Source organism: Gadus macrocephalus, chromosome 4 (assembly GCF_031168955.1).
Source record: "Gadus macrocephalus chromosome 4, ASM3116895v1".
Classification (NCBI taxonomy): Eukaryota; Metazoa; Chordata; class Actinopteri; order Gadiformes; family Gadidae; genus Gadus; species Gadus macrocephalus.
In genome coordinates this window covers 9,046,115-9,063,259 of record NC_082385.1, presented here as the reverse complement: position 1 = coordinate 9,063,259, position 17,145 = coordinate 9,046,115, and the positions used below count along the sequence as shown (strand labels likewise).

Here is a 17,145-nt window from a genome sequence, read left to right as displayed (position 1 = left end):
ATTTTAAAGCTGGACGATGACGACGTCAGAGTTACGCGACTGTTGATTGTGGTTCAAGCATGTGTTCCAAGTGCTGATACACTCGTGGTTCAAACGATTTAAAGTCACGTGAGAATTTATCAGAAGCCAAACAATGAAAAGAAGAGGATATTCGATCATAAATCCATATGCTTGTGATATAAATGTAATGTGTTCCACTCTACGTCATAATTGTGCGTTGCCTCCTCCGGAAATACGTCTCCAGCAGGAGCAATTCACTTGAGGCGCATGAGATTGGCGCTTTCTGACCAGTTCTTCTGTATGTTAACAAATTGAAAATCCTGCAAGCTCAACCGGGAAGTGACTCTGGCCAAGGGAGTTGGCCCTACCGGACTTATCTTTGTTTGGGTAATACATGTTTATAATTTTAGCCGTTCAATATTAACCCTAGCCATTTAGCAGTTAGCTTACCAATTGGCATGACTGGGGCTAGCTCCAACCAGGCGTCTACGTTCTGCCCGTTTTAACGTGCTGCTTAATTGTACACAACAGAGAAATACAGATCCGTCGTTTTTCAAATATGTTATTCAAACTCTGCTTTTTCTAAGTCATTTATGTGTGCGCTTGAAACTGGAAGTGACATGTGTTTATTTTTCCTCTGAGCTGATTCCTCTGTTCCCAAACTTGTGCCAGCAGATAGTTGTGTAGCTAAACATAGCCATGCCGCCCGTCCTCGGAGCCACCAGCCCCGCCGCGGTGTTTGCCGAAGCGCTGGAGAACTCCGGCAGGATTATTGACAGACACCTCCAGGAGGACCGTTGCTTCCCTGACCTGTCAGAACTTCTTTCAGTTTTCTCCCACAGTGAGTGATTATACCTCGTATTGATCAACCGTAATGTCATCATGAGTTGTTGTTTTTCAAAAGTATTCTATCCATCTTTTCCCTCGTACCGCAGATGTTCCGTCGCTGTCCGGTACGTCAGATATGGACTACCCCCTGCAGGGTCCAGGTTTACTCAGCATACCGAACCTCCCAGAGCTCAGTGCTGTCCGTAGAGTTCCTCTACCTCCAGAACTTGTTGAGCAGTTCAGCCGTATCCTTTCTCATGTGCGATAAGCAAATGCATAGCTTTTTTATTGGAACTCTTGTCTCTGGAATCCCCCGTTTTCAGTCTTCTATGATCATAGATGGGTGTGTTACTCCTTAACAACTTGAACAGATATGCAGTGTAATTGCATGATGGGTGTTTTTCCTGAGATCTCTCGAGCCTGGCTGACGATTGACAATGATATCTTCATGTGGAATTATGAAGATGGGTGCGTACATTTAAAATGTAATATCTATATATTCAACTCGTCATGCCACCATCATTAAACTTAACTGCAGACTTTTTTTATTTCACAGAGGGGATGTGGCATACTTTGACGGTCTCATCGAAACCATCCTTTCAGTGGGACTGGTAAAACCTAAACCAGGTATGTCTTAAACTTTATTATCCATTTCCTGCAACATTTTACATTTTTCGCCTTGATTTGGGTTGCACAAGCTTGACCCATTGCTATCTTTTGCTAGGGATGTTTCAGCAGAACATTGACTACTTGCTGGTGCTCGCTACGTCAGTGGACGTTGTTATCCTGGGGCTCAGCTTTCCTAAAGGCCAGGCTGGTGAGTCCGACACAAACAAACCTTTGTTGTTTGCATTGTTGTTGTAAATGGCCACTTGGAATCCGGATTACAGCTTTTTGGGTTCTTTGAGCAATTGTCTGTGTTTCAGAAGGCTGCCTGGAAAGTAGAAAGAAATGTTTGTGCCTGCCCTGCAACTTTGGCAGCTATTGGATTTGACCTAGATTAAAGTTAACAAAACAAAACAAAACCTGAGTTTTCATGATGTCTTGTAAATATGTGATATATTGCGCTCGCCCAGTTATGGTCTATTAAAGTGGGTTATATAGATAAATATCTCTCTTTATAGATGTCTCTTGCTATATGTCCTCTTCCCTGTCCCACAGGCCTGAACGACAGCATGTCTGGGGGCATGCAGCTGATGCCAGACCCCCTCTACACCATCCCCACGGACAACGTCTACATCCACGCCATCACCGCCACCGACCAGGGCCGCATGTTCATGGCGGGAAAGGACGGCTGCCTGTACGAGATGGCCTACCAGGCGGAGGCGGGCTGGTTCAGCCAGCGCTGCCGCAAGATCAACCACTCCAAGAGCAGCCTGTCCTTCCTCATCCCCTCCGTGCTGCAGTTCTCCTTCTCCGAGGACGGTGAGGAGGCTTTGCTCGTGCTGGGGGGGACGGGGACGGGTGTTTCTGGTGGGTTCTGATCTCGTTTGGCAGTACTGTAAATGTGGGTTTGTTGTTGTACTCCGCAGATCCTATTCTGCAGATCGCCGTCGACAACTCCCGCAACATTCTCTACACACGCTCGGAGAAAGGGATGCTACAGGTATTTAATATTTTAAGTATTTTTGTATCTGGAGAATTGCTATCTATGCATAAAATGTAAAGTGATTTGACGATTAGCATTGTGTAATGCAATTGAAATATTCTAAATGGTAGTTCAGAAAAAGTCCACCATCTGGAACGACTTTTCATCCGGCTATAGCAAATTCTTCAGTGTCTTTTTAAAATGTCTTTACCTTTTTATTTCCTCCCAGGTATATGACCTCGGTGCAAACGGACAGGGCATGAGCCGCGTGGCATACATGTGTCAGAACACCATCGTCAACGCGGCTGGAAACATCGCCAAGTACGTACGAACAAACACCCCCCCCCCCCGGTGGTGGTGTCCGGTAAAATACTCAAGTACTTTCTCTACCTCTTCCTCTCCTCCTCATCGATGGCATTGTATCCTGTTCCCAGGACCATTGATCGCTCAGTGTTCAAACCCATCGTCCAGATCTCTGTGATCCAACGCTCAGAGTCTTCCAACTGCCACCTCCTGGCCATCACCCACGCAGGTCAGATGCCTCGACCGCTCCCGGCGTCATTGTCGATTCAACGCTTGTCAGAAATCTTTGCTGGAGAGTTCATCGATTCGGGTATTCACCATTCTCTGTGCTCCCGACGTAGGCGTGCGCCTCTACTTCTGCACCGCTCCCTTTGCACCCCCTCCCCATAAGAACGCGGGACAGCGGCCCTCCACGCTGGCCCTGGTCCACGTGCGCCTCCCCCCGGGCTTCTCTGCCTCGTCAACGCTGCAGAAGCCCAGCACGGTCCACAAGGCCCTCTACAGCAAAGGTACCGCAAGGCATCACTGACGTTTGGTAAAAGGGAGGAAGGCGCCTTACTTAAAGAGCGTTAGGGCTGCCATGAAACAAATCATCACCTGATGTCCAAAGCGATGTATTAAATGAGCTGGTTCTGACAAGAAAAACGTAAGAAAGTATTAAGACCCCAAAAGGTTTGACATATGCATTTCTGAGGCGTTTACTTGATGAATGACCAGATGAATCGACTATTTGTTTAAGCAGTACAGGCACATTTCTGTTGGCAGCAGCTATATCTTTACAGGTAATGTCTCCCTGGCAGCACTGAACTGTAATGGACAACTTCATCAGCTTAATGAATTTCAAGCACATTAATAGGCAACTTTGCCAATAAGAGTCCCCAAACAAATTCAGTCTTCACGTAGTTAAGGCATAGTAAAGATTATGTATCTTACTTTGACATCGAGATGATGGATTACAGTACTGTAACTGATGCTGATGCGCCAGAAAATGCCGCTCGCCCTTGACTTTGAACTCCTTGGCGAGGGGGTAGGTGTAATGAGGATCTTTCTCTCATGGCAGGCGTTCTGTTGATGGCCGCATCTGAGACCGAGGACAGTGACCTGCTGTGGTGCATCAACCACGACTCCTTCCCCTTCAAGAAGCCCCTGATGGAGGCTCAGGTAGGACGTCCGAGGCTGGGCTTGGGTCCCAGGACTTTCCTTCACGCTCTAACCAAACCCATCTTTGGAGGTTGCTATCATGTCAAAAGATGATTAACACCTCTGTTTTTAGTCTTCATCAATACACTGTTCCCCTTTCCGGTCTTAGAAAACTTAGGATCACATTTGATGATCATGGTAATGGTCAAGGGCTACAGTGACTTTAGTTCATGGCTCAGTATTTGCATAGAAATCGTACTCGTACTTTCGGCGGGTCGGGTTTTCTTGCCAATCGGAAGCAACCAATAGCTAGTTAACGTCCACGCACCCTGTGTTATCAAATTGATAAAGTTCATATTTTAGACTAGGAAAGCTTGAAATAGTCGCTCACCATACTCGTCTCGATGCAGATGATGTCCAACGTTGACGGCCACTCCTGGGCCCTCAGTGCCATCGACGAGGAGCGGCCCAGCCGGGGGTCCAGCCCCCTAAACAGAGAGCTGATCCCCCTCACAGACTCCCCCGTGGTGGTGCAGCAGCACAACATTCCCCAGCAGAAGTTTGTGCTCCTCTCCGCAAAGGTAATCTTCAAGGAGCGTTCTACCGTACCTGTCTGTAGTCGCTACCGGAGTGTAGCCTTGATCTTAGCACAGAGCCTTCAAGCATTCAGGCCTTGTCATCTTCAAGTCATATCTAAAATGGTTTGAATGGTTTCTTTTGACAAATTTGAATAACGCTTTAAAATACGAAAAGGTGAATGGCTCAAGGTGATGCTGTGTGATGCAGTATTGCCTCTTTGGACATGAATGTCGTTTTTTGGTTTTCTCTGAATGGCTTCTTTATTTGTCCCTAAAGGGGAGCCACATCTTCCACAAGCTGCGCCCGGTGGACCAGCTGAGGCATCTGCTGGTGACGTGTGCTGGAGGAGAGAGCGAGGAAGTGGAGCGCTTCTTCAAACTGCACCGGGTACGGATTCAAAACTAAGTGTTTGATTACATATCAAAGATGTCCTTTGCTGTTTTTTGTGACTTTGAAAGATTCCAAAGATCTTATGAAAGACCCTTTGCACAGATGTGTCTTCTCAGGACAAACACAGATGTCGCTCATAACCCAAATTATGGGTTTGCTACATTGACGTACCACCCGTAATCAGTGTCTTGAACTGTGTTTGCATGTTGATGTCAAAAAGGGTATATTGGAGCATGGAGTTCAGGACTATAGCATTGTACTAGCGGTCATGTGACCTGCGTCTCTAACCATGTCATCGGTGACGGCTGCAGGAGGAGCAGGCCTGCGCCACCTCCCTGATCCTGGCCTGCTCCAGGGCGGCCAGTGACCGCGAGGTGTCCCAGTGGGCCACCCGGGCTTTCTTCAGGTCAGTGAAGGGACACACTCCCTCCCTCAGTCAGTCTGTCAGTCACTCTCTGTAGAGACGGTGTGACGGATTAACCATGTAATGTTCTTGAACTCAGGTACGGAGGCGAAGCACAGATGAAGTTTGCCTCTGCCTTCCAGACCCCTGCCACGGCGGGCCCCATGTTTGGCTCTCCTGTACAGGGTGAGTTTCATCCCTACTCGCCTATGTTGACCCCTGAGTTAAAATGACAATTTGTTATATCTTTTTTTTTAGGTTTAATCATTAAAGCCTTTGCATGGATCTTTCTTCATCTCAATTCCTTTATCATTGAATTCACTTAATCGAACCAAAAGCTACACAAAAATAATGTTTTTCCAATTATCCATCATTTCCTTTTCCATCGGCTTTCATTGATGGATCTGTACAGTTTCACCCAATGACCACTGACAAACAATCACCTGCTTGATGACCAGTTTCTGACATCCAGCTGGCTGTTTGACTGAATGTTCTGTACAACCACGCATCATCACTCTAAACGTTCTCCTCATGTCCCCGCCACCCTCAGGAATGAGCCCTCACTTCAACCCCAACATCTGCTCCACGCCCATGGGGCCGGTGACGACCGGGCCGGAGGTCGTCTTCTCCGGGAAGCACAGCGGGATCTGTATCTACTTCAGCCGCATCCTGGGGTCAGTAGCGTAGATGTGGGGCTGTCCTGCGGGGGCTCTACCGCTGATTTGCTAGTTCTAGATGTGTGTCGCCCGGCGTTTAGCCTACACGGTTGATTATGATTACCTCGCTCGTCGATCATGATGTTTTTGCACCTTTTGCGTTTACATGTGTCTAAAGATATGTTTGTTTCGTTAAAGTATTGGAGACTTTTGTGGATTTGAATTAGTCATCTCCTCAATGTTTTAAAGGAATAATTAACCAGAACTTCTACTGTGACATCCCAAGTATTCCATCTGTGATATCCAAGAATCCCATCTGTGACGAATTAAGTACATCTTGTCTTATAATTAAGGTTGTAAAATGTTTGTGCTGTTGTATCTTCATCTGCTTCCCTGCTGACTGGATTTGATCCCAACAGGAACGTCTGGGATGGGAGCCTTGCTGTTGAGAAGACCATCAACGCGGGCAATCAGATTCTCATCATTGTAAGTATCCTACCTAATATTGCAAGTAATTCAAAAAATGTACTCACCATGTCTTTATTGTCCCTTTACCTCCTCTGTATTCCTTCCAGTTTTTTACCCTAATTCTGGACAATTTTGTAGTCACTTTTGTAGTTATTCATATTCTGATAGAATGTCAAGGCCTCCTATCTGAGCACTATTTTTACAATGGATTTGGATAAAAATTGTCTGCTGAATAGATGTGACCGTATTGGTAAACCTTCTTGGAGGACATGTCTAATTGTAAAACATGACGTTGTTCCAGTTGGAGAGCACCGTGGCTGTGGGGGACCTGGAGAGGGTTCTACAGGAGCTGCTAGGCCTGAGGGAGTTTCTGGACAAGAACTCCCAGTTCAGCCAGTCCTCACTGGGGCCCGCCAGGTAAATATCCACTCTGTACTTTGCTGCAGTCATCTCTAGGGCTGCCTGCATTATCCAATGCTGCATCGCCGCGAGCAAGCTGGAGCTAAACTCTATAATGATGGTGACACAAATTGGAGCTTCATGCCTGGTTGTTCTTGTCACCATTAGTGGAACATAATATAAAAAATAATGTTATATTTCTGGATGGATGGGTAGAATGATCAAAAATTCTCAATACTTTTAATCTATGCTGCATGCCATTAAAACTTCTAAAGTCACATTTCAACTGTGCTATCGCCAATCGGATCCCTGCCAATTGCAAGGCCAACCCAGAGTATGAGCGTTTGTCCTTGTGATTAAAGTGGTGGGAAAAGTTGGCATCAAATCAACTTGACACCCCCTCTGAATACTGAGTTGTCAAGCTACTGTCAAATCATTTTTTATGATTCGGACAAGTAGTGTTACTCTTTCACCCTTGTACTCGCCACAGCGTTGGAAACTAAGCCAAATGCAGGAAATCGGAAGATGATTAAAAGTAATATATTGTTTTCGTGTATGAAGGAAGGCATTGATCAATTCGCCCCTTGTATCAGGGTCATAGACCTCATTCATCCTGGACTTGGATGCAGCTCCTATTTTATCTAGAGCCCTCTTCAGTGGAGCCTAGTGGGACTCCGACCCTTCCAGTGAGCTAAATGTCCCTGTTCTCTACCCGTAGCTTTGGCTCCCCGGCCAACCTGCAGCAGCGTCTGCTGGGCTTCATGCGGCCCGACGGCGCCAGCACCCAGCAGGTTCAGCAGGAGCTCCAGAGGAAGTACCAGAGTGAGTGATGATGTCTCAATGAGGAGGGCGAAACACCTGCATGTGGACCTCCACATCTACGTTTGATAAGCTCTGGTCTCCAATGATCTTGTGAAAAAAAAAAATAGATATATATATATACTGTATATCTTTGATCAATGGCTGAAGATCTTTTCTTTGATGCCTGCAATTTTTGCTTTCTTCTTTTGTGTTTTTGGTTTTATTATTTCTTCCACGTTTTCTCTCTTTGATGAAGTTGTACCACATTGTCAGTGTTGTTCTAGTGAATCAAGAGAATTTCAAACTTTCCGTTGAAAAGTCTATTCACATGCCCAGTACACTTTGGGGTAGGTTTTATGCTGTATACTGTCGTCCTAACCTCTTCTCTCCCCTCCCTCCTCCCTCTCTCCCCCCCCCCTCTGTGTCCCAGTGGAGGCCCAGGTGCATGAGAAGATGTCCCTGCAGGAGCTGCAGCAGCTGGTGCACCGCTCCTGTCAGACCCTGGCCCTTTGGAAGCTGCTCTGCGACCACAAGTTCAGCCTCATCCTCTCTGAACTGCCCACGGTACCTCTCTCTCTCTCTCTCTCTCTCTCTCTCTCTCTGTCTCTCTGTCTCTCTGTCTCTCTGTCTCTCTGTCTCTCTGTGTGTGTGTGTGAAGAAGCACACTAAGACGTGTGTGTGTTTTAGCTGGGAGCCTTAACAGCATAACCACTAGACCATCCTGTCCCCTTTTCTTCATTTGAAAAAATTACGTACCATTCAGTTTATGTAATGCATAACTGTATTATAATACAGCCTATTAAAGGAACTGCCGGGATAAAAAATTATATACGGGTCAAGTACTGCAATCCCGCGGTCGTACGAGAATGCCTTTTATTATGTTGCCGTAAACCGGACTGACTGTGTGTGTTTCTCAGGAGTACCAGGACCAGATGAAGGGCGCCAGCTTCCGCGACGTGGTGATCCGCGGCAAGGAGCTGAGCGGGGCGCTGATCACGGCCCTCATCAACGTCTACATCAAGGACAACGCCAGCGTGGACGCCGTCAGCCGCCACCTCCGGGACACCTGCCCACTGCTGTACACCAGCGACGACAGCGTCTGCTCCAAGGTACACACGCGCGCACACACACACGTATGTACACACGCGTTCAGACAGAGTACCCCGTGGCCCTCCTGACCTCCTCTGCCGCTGTGCGGACGGTGTTAACCGGGTCTCCGTTGTTCCTCCCCAGGCCAACGAGCTGCTGCAGGGCTCCAGGCAGATCCAGAACAAGGCGGACAAGGAGAGGACCCTGAGGGAGTCGCTTCAGCTCTACCAGCAGATCAGCCAGCACACGGACCTGCCACTGGTCTGCTTCCAGTACAGACAGGGTGAGGGCAGACTCCCTTAAACCCCTAATCTGATCCCAGAACAGATGGGGTTAGGGACTCACTCCCTCATCGACGTGCTCCCAGAACAGACGGGGTCCTACTCACTCTCTGTTCTGCTCAGAGTACAGACGGGGTTAGGGACGCCCTCTCTCACTCACTGGTCTGCTCAGAGTACAGACGGGGTTAGGGACGCCCTCTCACTCACTGGTCTGCTCAGAGTACAGACGGGGTTAGGGACGCCCTCTCTCACTCACTGGTCTGCTCAGAGTACAGACGGGGTTAGGGACGACCTCTCTCACTCACTGGTCTGCTCAGAGTACAGACGGGGTTAGGGACGCCCTCTCTCACTCACTGGTCTGCTCAGAGTACAGGCGGGGTTAGGGACGCCCTCTCTCACTCACTGGTCTGCTCAGAGTACAGACGGGGTTAGGGACGCCCTCTCCCACTCACTGGTCTGCTCAGAGTACAGACGGGGTTAGGGACGCCCTCTCTCACTCACTCAGTGGCTTCTGCCACTGGTCAGTGGATGGGGACTCACTTGCTCCCTTTTGCAGCCACGCATGCACACGTTGCCGGAGTGGCGCATGCTCACACCGCGTTCCCTCTTCCCCAGTGCGCTTCTACGAGGGAGTGCTGGAGCTGTGTCTGACGGCGGCCGAGAAGAAGGACCCCCAGGGCCTGGGGCCGCACTTCTACAAGAACGGGGAGCCGGAGGACGACAGCGCGGGCCACCTGGCCTTCCAGGAGAGGTGCGGGCAGCCACATCACCCTTGATCATCTATTTAGGGTTTTGCATCGATCCATCGGACACTTATCCAGCAATGGGCTCACATTGTTCTTACGAAACGTAAAATGCATTGGGTGTCCTTAAGCGCATGTTGACCTCCGACCTCTGTCCCCCTCCCCGGCCCAGACTGCTGTGCTACAAGTGCATCACGGACACCATGCAGGAGCTGGTGACCCACAGTCAGGCCGCCCCCCAGTCCCCCAGTGTGCCCAAGCAGCCGGGACCCCCCGTCATGACCTCCGACCCCAACATGCTCAGCAATGAGGATGCCACCGCTCACGTGAGTACTGAAGGGGGTGCACTGGGTATTACTATTGGTCTAAGTGTACACAAACTGTTTCTGCTCGAATTCGAAAACAATGTAATTGGTTATTGGGTTGGCGGGGGGGAGGTGTTATCACCATGGTTACAGCCCACTGTATCTTTTTGTGATTCGTTCTTTTTTTTTTTCTTTTTTTTTTTTATAAAAGCTAGTATGCCACGTTGAGTGTTGGCGCTGTTACGACCGATGTATTGTATTTCAAATGCGCCTCACACAATGCAATACGAGTGTCCGAGAACTTTAACCCTCCCTCGGAGGCAGCCGATGACGTTCTCCACTCTCCAGAAGGAGATATTCTACGCATCCACACACAGCTTGGTGTAGGCGTTCCCTCTCTGAATCTGTGTCAGTATAAAGTCATGAAAACAACCGTTCGACATCCGCTAGTTCTCCTTTCGCTTTTATTCTAGTAACGGCTTCATTTTAGTTGATACTACAATGTCTAAGATCCCAGAAGACATATTCACCTGTTTCTAAAAATCAATAAACAAGAAATTTGCGTCCACTGGCCCTTTAAGTATCCAGCGGATCCTGACCCCTCTCCTCCGCTTCTTTTGTTCTCCTTGTCCACTGCAGTTCGAACAGATGCTGCAGCTGGCCCAGAGGTCCCAGGACGAGCTGTTTCACATCGCCCTGTACAACTGGCTCATCCAGGCCGACCTCACGGAGAAGCTGCTGGAGGTAAACATGTGTTTTCTCTCCTTGTTTAAAGTGGCTGTAGGATCGATTTGAGAGATGTGCAGAAGAGAGCAAGCTTTTAAAAAAACTCCACCCTCCTGCCCTGAGTTTCTCTGCAAGTGAGGAGGGTTGGGTTTTACTCAACTGTGATTGACTAGCAAGACCGATTCCATGAACCAATCTGTGAAGCGATGTCCTCATTGATCAGAAATGAACCTGGATTTATCTAACATCTTGGCAGTCAACCTGAAACAGATATTCTTACACTACATTTGACTAATAGCTGACAGATGGCTTTTCCATTTCAAACAAATGACTCAAATAACGGCTCTTAAATCTCACCTCCAGTTGTTTTAATGTGCAAAGACTTTTGGGTCCCCATCATCATCATCATGGTTATTCATCATTCAAGGACCTCCCTCTCTCGATCATGATTCAGTCATTTCTTCTTCTTGGTCCCCAGGTGAACTCGCCCTACCTGGAGGACCACCTGAAGCGCATGAACAAGCAGGACCAGAGCAAGGTGCGCAACATGGACCTGCTGTGGCGCTACTACGAGAAGAGCCGCAACTTCGGCAAGGCGGCGCACGTGCTGGCGCACCTGGCCGAGATGCGCAGGTGAGACGGCTTCATGGTTCCCTCTGAAGCCCCTCGGGGTGCGTTTGGTGTGTTTGAACGGTGTTGACCCCTGATCTCATTTGCACCGTGTTTTTGAATGGCGGTTTCCTGGAACTCGTTTAGAGTGTTCAACACTTTGTTACCAACCCGAGACAAGTTGTACTCCGACTAATTTGTTTTTGTGTTTGTGTACGTTTCTGTAAAGCTCCGGTACCGATATGATTTTAAATGATGGTGCTGTCCTGTTTCCTATATATTTGTTATGATTTTTATCAGAACTCAGAATAGTGGTACACGGAGTGAAGCAGTTTTGTTAGAATACAATTAATCCTACCAATATGACTGCAACAGCCTCTGCGATTTTAATTTGGAAAAACAAATGGGTGTCAAATCTCTGAGCTTTCATTGAGCGGTGAGCATCTGAATGCGGGATTAATTGACTGTTGACTGTGGGCCGCGCAGCACGGAGATCTCCCTGAAGCAGCGTCTGGAGTACATCTCCAGGGCCATCCTGTCGGCCAAGAGCTCCTCCACCCTCTCCACGCAGGGAGCTGACGGGGAGTTCCTCCACCAGCTGGAGGAGAAGATGGAGGTAGGCGGGGCGGGAGGTAGAAGTGTGGGGGAAGGGTGGTCTAGTGGTAAGGGGGAGGTCGACTGCCAGCCAGTAGAAGGGTTGTTGGTTCGAAACCGAAACGCTCAACAGTCTACCCGTAAGCATCCTCGAGCAAGAAGCACCTAACTTCTACCTGCTCCCTACTGTCATTATGCCGTGAAATTCATACTCCCAGTTTTTACCGATAAAAGACTCTGCTAAATGCCCGGAATTTTTTAACACAAAAAGTCCAGGCTTCATTTATGTCGTCATATCATGCTGAGGACATCGTTACCTGATGACGTCGTCCTGCCCTCTCCTCTATGAACGCATGAAAGGTGGTGCGCATCCAAGCCCAGATCCAGGAGACGCTGGCCAGGCAGTACTCCCAGCATCCGTCAGCCAAGAAGGCCATATCCGAGTTGGACCTGGAGATCATACATATCTCTAAGGTGAGAGCGGGGTCTGGAAAACCATAACCATCAATATCGACCGTCTGCTGTAAAAAATGAGATCAAATCTGTGTATTCAGTTACAGTGAGTGTGATACGCATCTCCTGTGCTTAGCTCTTTGCAGGGTACGCCGAGTACTTCAAACTGTCCGAGTGCAAGCTGGCCATCGTCCACTGTGCGGGCCACTCAGACACCATCCTGATCCACTCGCTGTGGCGCGACATCATCGAGAAAGGTACGCCGTCTCTCAGATGGCGCCTTCGCCGGTCCAGTCTCCTCCGTAACCCTCAGGGGAGAGAAGTGGGACTAGAAAACCATCATCAATTCATTCTCCTCTTTCGCAGAGCTGGCAGACAGCCAGGCCATGAGCCCCCAGGACAGAATGAGGTCCCTCAGCCTGAAGCTGGTGTCCCTCGGAAAGCTGTACGCCGGGACGCCCAGATACTTCCCTCTAGGTGAGCACCGGCCTCCTTAAAGGGGACATCGCACTTCCTCACTACTTCCAAATGTAATTCCTCCTCCTCGCTCTTACAAATCACTTTAGCGCGATTAAACTCGGCCCCTGGTGTCGGATATCGGCACTCTTTTCTTTTCTTTTTTTTTTGTCCACCCCAATCTCTCCGTAGGGCAATTCGAGCAAGCCGGTGCAATTTCTCTGTAATTGACTTAATCACCTTTCGGGGGCCTTTAGTGACTCGTTGTCACTCGGTCCCGCGGGTGGAGAATCGCTTTGCCGGGGCCGTGCAGTACTGAGACGTCATGTGTTTTGTGTCTTAATGGCTCCCTCACGCGCGCTCCCACCTTCCCTCCCCAGAGTTCCTGGTGATGCACCTGGAGCAGGAGGTGTGCCGGCTCCAGTGGGACGTGGGCTTCGTCATCGTCACCACCCTGGAGATCGGCGTGCAGCTGCAGCGCCTGCTGGACGTCTACGACCAGCTGTTTAAGACGCGGGTACGACTGCGGCGACGCGACGCCACACGCTATCAATACAAACTGCGACGTTTGGATCCACACAAACGCTCACGGGAAAGGTTTTGAACATGCGGGACGCGTGTTCCAAACCTTTCCTGTGAGCGTTTGATCCCAAAGTCTCAGTTTTTGTTAGAATCTACAGGCAAAGCTTTTGTTTTGATTTATAACGCTGAAATATTTTACCTGTCAGAGTGGAAAAATGGACCGGCCAACCTACTTTAGTTTAGCTATGTCTAGCTCCCTAAATAACTTGACCTGCCAGAGTAGACAAATCACCGGAGTACCTAGTGTTTTACTTAATAACCTGCACATTTTTGTTCCTGCCAATTGGTCAGATGTGTCTTGCTCTGGCTGGTGTGTTAATTCTAGGGATGGGCACGAGTAGTATATTCCAAACTCGAGTGATCGAAGGAATTCCTCGAGGATCAATCGAGTACTCGTTAAATCGAATCAATTTTTAGAATGCAACGCATCTGCAGCAGGAATAGGCCTGATGATGAACGGCAATATTACCAACCAAACATGTAATGCTTATTCTCCATCAAAACAGTCAGAGTTATCTGAGTATTCATTATTTATTTTTGCAAACGTTCAAACACATTTTCCTTACAAAAATAAATATGCGTCTCACAATTTAAATCACGTCGAACCAAGGCCTGTAACAGTTTCAAAAAAACAAAAACGAAACAAGTAGCCTAACCATTGCAAATAATTTAAAGCTGCAAATAAAATGGCAGCAAATGGACTATGGAAATACTCAGCGTTGTGATCTTCTCTACACGCCCGGGATTACAGCTGCGTCTTGCGGCGGTGAAAACAGCCGACAGTGACACACTTGGTTGCTGCGGGTCTGCTTTCCCGAACTCACCGTTGTGTTTCAGGAGCATATGTTGCCGCATAGTACTTTCTGGTAGCTCGATTTCGCTTGGCATATTTGACATTTCACCTTATGATCTCCTATTTCTTTAAAGTATTTCAATTCTTCGCTTTGCTTTAACCGCCATCTCTTAACTTTTTGAATTCTGGTGTGCCTGCACACGGCACGCGCCATGGAAATGGATGCATTTAATTTTCTTTGTGCCCACGTCATGCGTTAGTGGCGCCGACAGAAAATTGATACATTTGCTTCAGAAAACTTTGTGTGTGTGTGTATATGCAAACTCGAGTTTGCCTGTCCACCAAACGAGTTCATTTGTAACGAGGAGTACTCGAGTAATCGATTCCTCACGCCCATCCCTAGTTTATTCTGGACCCCGATCGCTGCTGATTTGATGAAAACAGAGTTGTGGGTTTGGGCAGACTTGCTAATACTCTGATTGGCTGTGCAGGACCCCTGCTGGCAGCGTCTGAAGAAGCCCCTCCACCTGGTGGAGTGTATCCACGTTCTGCTGTCTGGATACGTGGACGACCCCAGCAGGGTGCCCGCCTTTGACAGGTAACCACGGGAACCTTCCCTCGCCTCGCTCCCGGTGTCATCGTTGCATGGCGGAACGGTTGGAACGGGGGGCTGAACATGGGTGTTGTTGGCGAGAGGGAGGGCGGGACTCTGAAGGGGAGGGCGGGACTCTGAAGGGGAGGGCGGGACTCTGAAGGGGAGGGCGGGACTCTGAAGGGGAGGGCGGGACTCTGAAGGGGAGGGCGGGACTCTGAAGGGGAGGGCGGGACTCTGAAGGGGAGGGCGGGACTCTGAAGGGGAGGGCGGGACTCTGAAGGGGAGGGCGGGACTCTGGAGAGGGCGGGACTCTGAAGGGGAGGGCGGGACTCTGAAGGGGAGGGCGGGACTCTGGAGAGGGCGGGACTCTGAAGGGGAGGGCGGGACTCTGAAGGGGAGGGCGGGACTCTCGTGGGGGGGCGGGACTCTGGAGGGGGGGCTGCACTCTGGAGGGGGGGCGGCACTCTGGAGGGGGGGCGGGGCAGGACTCCGGTGGGAGCGATATCTGCTACCTTCTGATGTTTTGGTTCTTACTTTGTCAAATTCTTCATAAAAAAATCGATATTTATTTCCTTGACTTCATGTGGTTCATTTTATAATCTTCTTATTACTTCGCTCCGGGGACTGTGTACTCGGGTACACAGCTCATAGGAAGTAAGAGAAGGGAAATTGTGTTGCGGTAGACTGAGTTAAAGCCACATTTCTAATGGAAAAGCGCCGTTCGATTCACCCAGAACCTAATTATTTTGCTTAATCAAAGGGATTGCTTGGTTGAAACTCATCGGCCCGGAGACCACCATGCACTCCCCTTGTGATAGTTTTTCCTGTTTTTTTTTTATAAGTGATCAATAAAGTTTCAATGTGCAACTCTAGAGATGTACTGCTGTTTCTATTGCAGTAGACCCCAGAGACTCACAAAGAAAGAGCCTCACGTTTAATGGTCACTTAGCTAGATTGTATTAAACCAACATTTTCTACTGGCTCCTTGTGTTTTATTGTATAAATTATAAGATGTTGGCCTCTCCTGATTATCATTCCAACAGTTATTGCATACAATGCAATATTGACAAATAAATCCTAAAAAAATCGATTCTATTTTGTACCCCAAAAAATATCATTAGTTTTTTTACACAATGATTCTTGCACTTTTTGGGTTATATCCTCATTTTTAAATGCATCTACTTCTGAATAGATATCATGTCATTGAAATGATGTTTGAGGACTCGGTCATACCGAGGCTCCAACCTAAACTGCCCCCTCCCCCCTCCGCCCCCGTCTCCACCCCTAGGCGGCGCTTCACCAACGTGTGCCTGGATAACATCTGCGGCTACCTGGTGGAGCTGCAGTCTCTCAGCCCCAACTCGGCTCTGCAGCAAACCATCGGCAACTTCAAGGCCCTGCAGTCCAAGCTGCAGAAGGTGCACTGACCGGTGAGCCCACCCCCCCACCACCCCGCAGAACACACCGGCGAGGAGACCCCTGCGGACCTGGGGGGCCCGGTCCCCAAAGTACAATAAACTGTTCTCGATGGGTCAACCACATCTTGCACAAAGGACTTTTTATTAGGGATTTCTCTCCATTTTACTTCACTTTTCCCCGAGAATGCTGTCAAGTTGTCATCAAGAAAGTTGGGTTTTCAGTTGGCACACTGAAAGGCTGTAGTGTGGATCCAGTTTTATAAATACAATGAAGCGTGTGTATGAGAAGTAAGCGGCTATCACTTTGGAAGATAAGACACTGCTGACTGCTTTGATTTCAAACAACATTGTTTAAGGTATACGAGGTCATAATAAAATCATGCATGATTTGGAATATACATCAACATGGACGTTAATCGAAGATGATTTTTAGTCTTATCATCCTTGATTGGACTTCAATGTTTGATATTGATTAGCAACAAGAAGAAAAGTATTCAATAGTTTAATAGCATAAGCAATTTCAACTGTTTTGATCGCTTTTCCAAGCAGGACAATACGCTTTCTTTATATACAACTTTGTTTTTTTATATAGTGATACTTTTCTAAGTGACTCATGAATTCAAGTGCCCTTGTGAATAGCTGCTTTGGATAATTATGTTTGAGTATACGGCCAAGCCGAGCGCTCAAATGTGTTTGTTCTGCTTCTAATTCTCTGAGGCATAATACCATTTTTAGGTTGGGTTTGTTGTTGCATTTCTGTATAAAGTTTCTGTTTGAAGTTTTGCGTGTTGATAATTACAACCTGTTTGAGTCTCCTTGACCTTTTCTGAATTGTGCTTTTAAAACTCTTAAGAGGGTCTTGAATAAATAACGATTTTATTTTACAAACATTTCTCAAGCAGTAGACTGCTGGTGATTGCGAGTTACTGAGTCGACTAAGGACTGA

At 48.1% G+C, this 17,145-nt stretch overlaps 1 protein-coding gene across 1 annotated transcript; it reads left to right on the top strand.

Annotated features, from left to right (window-relative positions):
* The first annotated feature begins 36 nt into the window (after positions 1-36).
* Positions 37-17,091, top strand: nup155 (nucleoporin 155). Its single transcript, XM_060050007.1, has 34 exons — positions 37-387; positions 676-841; positions 936-1,073; positions 1,200-1,296; positions 1,385-1,455; positions 1,553-1,645; positions 1,990-2,253; positions 2,361-2,434; positions 2,646-2,737; positions 2,851-2,948; positions 3,061-3,228; positions 3,780-3,880; positions 4,270-4,440; positions 4,715-4,825; positions 5,140-5,234; positions 5,332-5,417; positions 5,782-5,905; positions 6,307-6,373; positions 6,657-6,772; positions 7,473-7,576; positions 7,986-8,119; positions 8,473-8,664; positions 8,789-8,927; positions 9,541-9,676; positions 9,841-9,994; positions 10,613-10,717; positions 11,178-11,332; positions 11,795-11,924; positions 12,263-12,376; positions 12,492-12,612; positions 12,722-12,832; positions 13,192-13,328; positions 14,678-14,784; positions 16,070-17,091. Exons 2-34 carry the CDS (start codon positions 700-702, stop codon positions 16,206-16,208), a joined length of 4,086 nt encoding a protein of 1,361 aa, XP_059905990.1. The 5' UTR covers positions 37-387; positions 676-699; the 3' UTR covers positions 16,209-17,091.
* The last annotated feature ends 54 nt before the right edge of the window (positions 17,092-17,145 follow it).

What these genes read in the sequence shown, in the direction of transcription:
- nup155 (XM_060050007.1), top strand. Translation starts at nt 700, where the DNA reads ATGCCGCCCGTCCTCGGAGCCACCAGCCCCGCCGCGGTGTTTGCCGAA. An exon ending in CGGAGAAAGGGATGCTACAG is followed by an intron (nt 2,435 to 2,645) that starts GTATTTAATATT and finishes ATTTCCTCCCAG; the next exon opens with GTATATGACCTCGGTGCAAA. An exon ending in AGCTGGAGGAGAAGATGGAG is followed by an intron (nt 11,925 to 12,262) that starts GTAGGCGGGGCG and finishes AACGCATGAAAG; the next exon opens with GTGGTGCGCATCCAAGCCCA.